This window comes from Xyrauchen texanus, chromosome 19 (assembly GCF_025860055.1).
Source record: "Xyrauchen texanus isolate HMW12.3.18 chromosome 19, RBS_HiC_50CHRs, whole genome shotgun sequence".
NCBI classification, from domain to species: Eukaryota; Metazoa; Chordata; class Actinopteri; order Cypriniformes; family Catostomidae; genus Xyrauchen; species Xyrauchen texanus.
In genome coordinates, this window is record NC_068294.1 from 43,842,877 (window position 1) to 43,852,876 (window position 10,000).

General features: G+C 42.3%; 1 protein-coding gene across 1 annotated transcript in view; it reads right to left on the reverse strand.

Annotated features, from left to right (window-relative positions):
* Window positions 1-3,410, reverse strand: part of spock1 (SPARC (osteonectin), cwcv and kazal like domains proteoglycan 1) — a 217,482-nt gene extending 214,072 nt beyond the window's left edge. Inside the window, exons 1-2 of the mRNA XM_052149486.1 lie at window positions 3,280-3,410; window positions 2,944-3,093 (exon numbers count right to left, since the gene is read on the reverse strand). Of these exons, the coding sequence (XP_052005446.1) occupies window positions 2,944-3,093 (150 nt within the window). The 5' untranslated portion in view covers window positions 3,280-3,410. The remainder of the gene's footprint in view (window positions 1-2,943; window positions 3,094-3,279) is intronic.
* Window positions 3,411-10,000: the final 6,590 nt, after the last annotated feature.

Consider the following 10,000-nt stretch of genomic DNA (forward strand, 5'->3'; position numbering starts at 1 on the left):
AGGACAGGTTGGGAAAAAAAAAGCGCAAAACTTATTGCGAGGAGGCGCAAAAGTTATTGCGAGGGAGCGCAAAACTTATTGCGAGGGAACGCAAAACTTATTGCGAGGGAGAGCAAAACTTATTGCGAGAGAACGCAAAAGATATTGCGAGGGAGCGCAAAACTTATCGCGAGGGAATGGAAAACGTATTGCGAGAGAACGCAAAACTTATTGCGAGGGAACGGAAAACTTATTGCGAGAGAACGGAAAACTTATTGTGAGGGAACGGAAAACTTATTGCGAGAGAACGCAAAACTTATTGCGAGGGAACGGAAAACTTATTGCGATCGAGTATTGCGATCGAGCGCAAAACGTATTGCGAGGGAGCGCAAAACTTATTGCGAGGGAACGGAAAACGTATTGCGAAGGAACGGAAAACTTATTGCGAGGGAATGGAAAACTTGTGAGGGAACAGAAAACTTATTGCGAAGGAACGGAAAACTTATTGCAAGGGAGCGCAAAACTTATTGCGAGGAAACGCAAAACTTATTGCGAAGGAATGGAAAACTTATTGCGAGGGAGCGCAAACTTATTGCGATCGAGTGCAAAACGTATTGCGAGGGAACGCAAAACTTATTGCGATCGAGCGCAAAACTTATTGCGATGGAACACAAAACTTGTGAGGGAACGCAAAACTTATTGCGAAGGAATGGAAAACTTACTGCGAGAGAACGGAAAACTTATTGCGAGGGAGCGCAAAACTTATTGCGAAGGAATGGAAAACTTATTGCGAGAGAACGGAAAACTTATTGCGAGGGAGCGCAAAACTTATTGCGAGGGAATGGAAAACGTATTGCGAGAGAACGCAAAACTTATTGCGAGGGAACGGAAAACTTATTGCGAGGGAGCGGAAAACTTATTGTGAGAGAACCAAAAACTTATTGCGAGAGAACGGAAAACTTATTGCGAGAGAACCAAAAACTTATTGCGAGAGAACCAAAAACTTATTGCGAGGAACGGAAAACTTATTGCGAGAGCGCAAAACTTATTGCGAATGGAAAACGTATGCAGAGAACGGAAAACTTATTGCAGGGAGCGCAAAACTTATTAGGAATGGAAAACGTATGTGAGAACGCAAAACTTATTGTGAGGGAACGGAAAAGTTATTGCGAGAGAACGGAAAACTTATTGCGAGAGAACGCAAAACTTATTGCGAGGGAACGGAAAACTTATTGCGAGAGAACGGAAAACTTATTGCGAGAGAACGCAAAACTTATTGCGAGGGAACGGAAAACTTATTGCGAGAGAACGGAAAACTTATTGCGAGGGAACGGAAAACTTATTGTGAGAGCATAAAACTTGTGCAGAACGGAAAACTTATTGCGAGAGAACGGAAAACTTATTGCGAGAGAACGCAAAACTTATTGCGAGGGAACGGAAAACTTATTGCGAGAGAACGGAAAACTTATTGCGAGGGAACGGAAAACTTATTGTGAGAGAACCAAAAACTTATTGCGAGAGAACGGAAAACTTATTGCGAGAGAACCAAAAACTTATTGCGAGAGAACCAAAAACTTATTGCGAGAGAACGGAAAACTTATTGCGAGGGAATGGAAAACGTATTGCGAGAGAACGGAAAACTTATTGTGAGGGAACGGAAAACTTATTGCGAGGGAACGGAAAACGTATTGCGAGAGAACGGAAAACTTATTGCGAGGGAACGGAAAACTTATTGCGAGGGAACGGAAAACTTATTGCGAGGGAACGGAAAACTTATTGCGAGGGATAACCTCAACGCATCAACACAAAACAATTTCAGGGAAAAAACTTCCCGCCCAGTCCTCTAAGGGGATCAGTAGTTTTGGTTATGGCCCAGCTATAATGTCATAAAATTGTGCCTTGATGTAAGCATTTTAAAAACTTTAAAACCTGCTGCAACTGCTTTGGCCTTGCATTCTTACACCTACACTTCAGTATCGCCAACGGCTGCAGCCAATATTCATGCAAACATTCATGGATGAATACTTTTGAAAATCCACCAGAAGTAGCCAAATGCACCATCCAGCCACCTTTCAACGTCTTGTGGAGTGCACAAATCTTAATCTTGCATTGTACAGAGAGTAATTATTTGTACTATAGACTACTGATAACCCCAAATACACCTTTTGATGTTTCAGATTTGAATTATGATACGTATCACCTCAACACAAGGACGTCCAGTCAGGTTTGGCAGTTCTTCAGGTTGACCTTAATGTACAGGAATATTCCAGGTTAAGTACAAGTGCAAGGTCAATCGACAGCTTTTGTGGCATAATGTCGATTGACACTAAAATGATTTTGCCTTTGTACCTCCTTTTCTCACAAAAGAAATAAAGAAGTACAAATGTGTGTTCCAGTGAGACACTTCCAATGCAAGTCAATGGGGTTTAATCTGTCAACATTAAAACACTGTTTCAAACAATATGTGTGTAAACATGATTTTACTGTCATTAAATCACTAACCGCATCTGTGTAAAGTTATTTCCAATTTTACAACTTTGTTGCCATGGCGATGTGACGCATAAACCCTAAAACGACTGAAATAGTTACAATTTAACTACTTTCCAGCTCAAATAATACGCAACTTTTTAACATTGCTTTTATAAAATTATAAGCGTCACATTTTTGGCCATATTGGCCCCATTGACTTCCATTGTAAGTGCTTTAGTGTAAATCCGATTTTTGCCTCTTTTATTTTATTTTTTTAATTTTTAATTTTTTTGACAAAAATATTTTTTTTTGTGGATTGAGCTTAATTTGTAGTGAACCCAGGATATTCCTCGAACATTACACATTCATTTGTCTCATTTTAATGACCACGATGATACTCGTGACGGTCTCGTGGGGTCATTTGGCCCCTGCACAGATATCCTATAATAGAGTTTGGACACCAGCAGAAGGAAATAAAGTGGTGGGAAAACTCACGTCGCGGAATTTGTTCCAGTATTTGCTCTTGTCGTACTGGGACACGGTGCTCATCCACTTATCACTGTCCAGCGGGTTCCCGTTACTGCTGCCGGTAACGGACACCGACAAAACCGCCAGAGACACGAACAGACCGACACTCAACATCATCTGCGAGAGAGAGACAGAAGACAGGTGAAATCAGGACGGGGTAAACAATAGGCTCATAATAATAATAATAATAATAATAATACTTCAACAGGAAGTCTTTTTTGGGGTTTAGAGAGAGCCGTAACTGCCGTCTTGTTTAATTGGCTTCATTTGACACAAATATTATTTATAATTTGCTTCATTTACCTCGGGACAGGTCTGCTCTTGGTTCCAGGTGCCGAAATGAACGGATGATTGGAAAGTAAGAGTTGAGGAGCGGGTCCGTGGCACCGTAAAATATCCGAGACACGGGAGAGTGAGTTTCCTCAGATCTTCGCAGCTGCTGCACTGTGCACGGCACCGGGAGAAACCGATCGGTGTAATCGAACGGTGTGCGTCTCCGCCCACACGGCAACCCCCCTCCACTATGGAGTTATATCTGTGCCACAATTCTGCGCGCACACAATTACTTTATATTTTGAGCAGCCAAAATGGTATTTTGCATGAAGGGTGGATAGGAGGAAGCAAAATTCACATTCAAATCCAATTTATTCAAGCACAAAATTGATTTGAAGTTGCATTGCTTTACAAAACTGAGTTCAAGTGCAAGCAAAATAACTTTTTGTACGCTCAAAGCAGGGCTGGACTGGGAAGAGAAATCGGCAAGTGCGTCGGCCAACCGGGAAAATGCCCGGCATGCCAGATTACCAGTCCAGCCCTGGCTCAAAGTATCATCATAAGTAAGTATTTTTGTGCATTAAAAATATCATCTTGCGCGTGCAAAACATTTTTGTGCATTCAAAATATCATCTTGCGCGTGCAAAACATTTTTGTGCATTCAAAATATCATCTTGCGCGTGCAAAACATTTTTGTGCATTCAAAATATCATCTTGCGCGTGCAAAACATTTTTGTGCATTCAAAGTATCATCTTGCGCGTGCAAAACATTTTTGTGCATTCAAAGTATCATCTTGCGCGTGCAAAACATTTTTGTGCATTCAAAGTATCATCTTGCGCGTGCAAAACATTTTTGTGCATTCAAAATATCATCTTGCGCGTGCAAAACATTTTTGTGCATTAAAAATATCATCTTGCGCGTGCAAAACATTTTTGTGCATTCAAAATATCATCTTGCGCGTGCAAAACATTTTTGTGCATTCAAAATATCATCTTGCGCGTGCAAAACATTTTTGTGCATTCAAAGTATCATCTTGCGTGTGCAAAACATTTTTGTGCGTTCAAAATATCATCTTGCACGTGCAAAACATTTTTGTGCATTCAAAATATCATCTTGCGCGTGCAAAACATTTTTGTGCATTCAAAGTATCATCTTGCGTGTGCAAAACATTTTTGTGCGTTCAAAATATCATCTTGCGCGTGCAAAACATTTTTGTGCGTTCAAAATATCATCTTGCGCGTGCAAAACATTTTTGTGCATTCAAAGTATCATCTTGCGTATGCAGAATTGTGGCACATATGTAGCTCCATAAGACTCCGCCTATTTTCTCTCCATTTCTTTCTCTTACTGCAATCGACGACACGCGTCAAAACTAGAACGCCCCCGAGATAATCAAGGACGTGACGCGTCAAAAGCAAAGTGTAAATTTCACCAAACCTGTCAAGTACATGTCCAGATCATAATACATCACAAAAGAAAAATATGGTTGTATTTAGCTAAAAGTAAATAAAGCCTATATCTGAACCATTAAAGGGACAGTTCACCCAAAAATGACATTTCTCTCACCCTTACTCACCCTCATGCCATCCCAGATGAGTGTGCCTTTCTTTCTTCAGCAGAACACAAAGGCAGATTTCAGAACGAATATCTCATATCTGTAGATCCATGCAATGCAAGTGAACTTTGAAGCTTCAAAAAGCACATAAAGGCGGCATGAAAGTAATCCATAAGTCAATCCGTCGTGAAGTGATCCAATCAGTTTTGGGTGACATTACCGTAATGCAAAAACAAAAATGCATTTTTTATAACTACTGGAAAAAGAAAAACAAGTCAAACGTATAATTAATTAATGTATTTATTTTGGGTGAAATGTGACCTGTTTTCATGAGATTGACCCAATCAAGGACGTCACGCGAGTAAACCTGCACGCGCCATAATCAAAGAACTGCAATGCTTTTGTTGTCTTGAGCTGTGCAGCCTGTTATAACGGGTGCGTTGTGTTATGTCGCGTCGCGTCGCTTGCCCTCTCCCTGTAGAACAAAGGGAGTGGTGCATTCACTCGGGGTATGCGCTCTCGTGGAGGTAATACACAGGTAAAGACTTTAAGCTGTAAAACATCCTGTGCTGTGGAGAGAGAATCAATACACCGACATCCACTCACTCCCTGATCACTCCTGACAAATTAAAAGCAGCCTCTGTTTTCAGTTGGAAACAGGATATTTGGAGGAGGGCGCCTTATGTCCACTGCAGGGACTTCAGCCGCAGGAACACCGATGGGAACATTGGCTATATTTTGTATTAAATGCAGTAAATAAGTCAATGAATGAACCTCATTAGTAATGCACGAGGGAAAGCAGTGAGATGTGTTTACTGTATAGTGTGTGTGTGTGAGAATATGGGAGCTGTCCGTTCAGCACCACAACGGCACTCCTCAAAGAGTTTCAAGTGTGCATTAGAATCAAATGTGTTGCTTTAATAGATCCGGGCTTGTGGGCTTCCGTAAGACACTTTAAATACGAGTTACTATACGAATTGGACCACGCAGGACGCGTTGTTGCATTCAGATGAACGTATTTGGGACATACGCGTTCTGACTGAACGGCCCCTTTGTTTGCTGCGTTGCGTAACACACCATGAGCATTGCGCTTCAGACGGCGTGTCAACAACAATAGTTCAACTTTTAAAAAACGTGTCTTGAGAGCCATGTGCGTCATGTTCAGTTCTGTTGGGCTTTTTTGGACGTAAGAATACGTCGTGTGTGTGTGTGTGTGTTTGCGTGCGTGTATGTGTGTGTGTGTTTGCGTGCGTGTGTGTGTGTGCGTGCGTGCGTGCGTGTATGTGTGCGTGCGTGCGTGTATGTGTGTGTGCGTGCGTGCGTGCGTGTGTGCGTGCGTGCGTGTATGTGTGTGTGTATGCGTGTGTGCGTACGTGTGTGTGTTTCTGTGCGTGCGTGTATATGTGTGAGTGTGCGTGCGTGTATGTGTGTGTGTATGCGTGTGTGTGCGTGCGTGTATATGTGTGAGTGTGCGTGCGTGTATGTGTGTGTGTATGCGTGTGTGTGCGTGCGTGTATATGTGTGAGTGTGCGTGCGTGTATGTGTGTGTGTATGCGTGTGTGTGCGTGCGTGTATATGTGTGAGTATGCGTGTGTGTGCGTGCGTGTATATGTGTGAGTGTGTGTGTGTGCGTGCATGTATATGTGTGTGTGTGTGTGCGCGCGTGTGTGTGTGTATGCGTGTGTGTGCGTGCGTGTATATGTGTGAGTGTGCGTGCGTGTATGTGTGTGTGTATGCGTGTGTGTGCGTGCGTGTATATGTGTGAGTGTGTGTGTGTGTGCGTGCATGTATATGTGTGAGTGTGTGTGTGCGCGCGTGTGTGTGTGCGTGCGTGTGTGTTTCTGTGCGTGCGTGAATATGTGTGAGTGTGTGTGTGAGTGTGTGAATGTGTATGTGTGTGTGTGTATATGTGTATGAGTGTGAGTGAGCGAGTGTGTGTGTGTGTGTGTGCGTGCGTGTGTGTGTATGAGTGTGAGTGAGCGAGTGTGTGGGTGTGTGTGTGTGTGTGTGTGTGTATGCACTTCATAAACTTAAAGTTTTTAATGTTAAGTGCCAATGTTTTAACATGTTTAAAGCGGGTCAATGTGATTTCTGATGAGGTGCTGTTAACACATTACTCTTTTCAAATTCCCATCAGTTACACCCTTGATATTGACACAGTTAAAATGCAGACATGCACATGTTGCATTCCTAAAATCCATCTTAATAACATGCATATGAGAGATGCATTAAACTGTAAATTCGAGGAACTCTTGAGCACACTCCAGACAGATAAGTTTAATTGAAACCTTCAGTTGTGCGCTGGAGTGCGTCGTCACAATAATGAGAGGGGTTTCATATGTTTCCCTTCTGGATAAAACCCAAATAATAATTCATTTAGTTTACTCCACTGTGCCGAGCTGGTCATTTGTTGATTTACCGGGAAAAACGATTCCGAGAAAGAATTTAAATCGGCAAGAAAGTGACAGGTCGCCCTCTGTCGGGCTTCACACAATTACTATAAATATCCTGTTAAAATAGAGACAGTGTGCCACACGACAGGACACTTACAAAAATAATACAAATGCTAAACAATCCTTGTATTACTGAGATTAAACTCTCAGGATGAGGCAAATGAAGCTTCAGAGTTCCTGGAGTGATGGGAAATGTGCAATTATCAGTCAGGTAATGAACACAAGCTTAAACGTCATGGAAATGTCATTTCTATAATAAATGCACATGCTAAAATATTTAACTGGCTAAGAGTGCATGAGTGCCCGCCGTCAGCCGTCTGGAAGTTTTTCCCCCAATAGACGTTTAATAAAATCCTTCATAAGAGTAATAAGTCATGACCCAGACCGCGCCGAGGTGAATCACAACATCACCAACATGGTTTTGACTCGTTTACATCATTCAAAGTGTGTCATGGGAGCGTGCGGTCGCTCTGAGGCACGTTTCACGGGTTTGGTTGGCCGCTGTATTTTGATTGGTGCATCTTTCTCTGGTGTATCATGGGTAATGTAGTTGTTTACCATTTTACCATCTTTGAGGTAATTGAATCTGACTGTTACGCTCTATTGCTCGATGTTCAGTCAAACGGTTCACAATCAACTGGAAAGAGCCAGTTTGGGGTAAATTACTTAAAAATAGTAATCCACTACAAATTAAGCTTACTAATTACTTAGTCAAAATTGTAATTAGATGACTGGTTATGTTATTGAAAAATGAATCACGTTATTAATGACTTTACTTTAAAGTTACTTTCTAAAATAATGTTCAACAAAAAGTTTTTTTGTTTTTTGTTTTCGTCAAAAATATTCAAAATAATGTTCAGATTTTCCTCCGGTCACAAAAACACAAACAAAAGTACATTTGAACATAATTCATGTATTAAATACAATATAAACACGATATGTGTGACCTACTTAATGTACTGAGAAGTAATTAAATGATTTGAAAGTCAGTTACAGTAATCTGATAACAATAAATTAAATTGTAATGCATCACACTACTTTTTGATGTAACTAATTAGTTTTTTCTTTTTTTAATATATTTATCCCCATTTTCTCCCAAGTTGGAACACCCAATTCCCACTACTCAGTAGGTGCTTGTGGGGGTGCGGTTACCCGCTTAAATCCGGGTGGAGCTGTAAAGCTGCGTACACTCTGCCAGCGGCATCGCGCGAGACAGCGACTCCATCCCATTCATTTTCAGTGAGAGCACAGCGACTTCCGGCCACATGAGCTGTCGCGACCATTGGCGACTAGATGTGGGCGTGTCCAGCGACGCGACAAAGTTGAGACAAGTTCAACTTTATTTAAATGAAGAGCGACTAACGGAAGCGACAGCCAATAGGAGAGAAGACGGGAGAGCTCATGTGATCCTTCTCTCTCTCTCTCTCTCTCTCTCTCTCTCTCAGCTCCTGCAGTAACGGAAATATGGATGAAAGGCTAATTCTTGCTGTTAGCAATTTTCCAGTGTGCTCTATATGGATATATGGATATGGTATATCCAGCCGCAGCTCTTGCACCAGCCGGTGGTACTCGCCGTGCTGACTCCGAGATTGAATGGTTTTGTGGACACAGACAGACCGGCGTTTGCGTTTTCGCCGCAGATAAACAGCCGCTATGGCAAAGAGCACGCCTTGTTTCTCATTCATCTTTGGATATAAAGCATTTTATGTACTGATTCCATTTATATTTAGTCTTTTCCCTCCAAAATGTTTGTTTTTAGCAGCAAGAAAAGCGATTCGCTGTCAACAGCAATGGAATGACATCCGTGAATGTCATTTATAAACGTTACTAGGCAACCAGTAGTGGGAACGCCCACTAGCGACTTCACCGCCAGCCACTGGCGACCTGCAGCGACAAAGTCGCTGGCAGTGTGTACGCAGCTTAAGTCCTCGTGGTGGTGCAGTTACTCACCTCAATCTGGGTGGCGGAGGACAAGTGTCAGTCGCTTCTGCTTCTGAGACCGTCAATCCGTGCATCTGATCACGTGACTCGTTGTGCATGACACCGCGGAGACTCACAGCATGTGGAGGCTCATGCTACTCTCCACGATCCACACACAACTCACCACACGCCCCATTGAGAGCGAGAACCACTAATCACCACCACAAGGAGGTTACCCCATGTGACTCTACCCTCCCTAGCAACCGGGACAATTTGGTTGCTAAGGAGACCTGACTGGAGTCACTCACCGCACGCCCCATCGAGAGCGAGAACCACTAATCACCACCACGAGGAGGTTACCCCATGTGACTACCCTCCCTAGCAACCGGGCCAATGTGGTTGCTAAGGAGACCTGACTGGAGTCACTCAGCACACCCTGGATTCAAACTCGTGACTCCAGGTGTGATAGTCAGCATCAACACTCGCTGAGCTACCCAGACCCTGATGTATCTAATTACTTTGTAATCAGATTACATCCAGCACTGGAAAGGACATATAAAAGTCATGGAAATTCGTCGGAAGTCATATTTATGGTTATCCAATATACTTTATTTAACATGTTATCATATAGAGTCTCTTTGAACAGCAGCTAAAACAATGCAACTGTGTTCATCATTTAATAAAAGAGACAAATGTAACAGTTTATTCATTGTCTGATAGTTACTCTTATATTTGTATAATGTATAAAGCACAGAAAGTTTTGCATAGACACAAGAGCAGTGAGAGATAGAGAGAGGCAGAGAGACACAGAGAGAGAGAGAG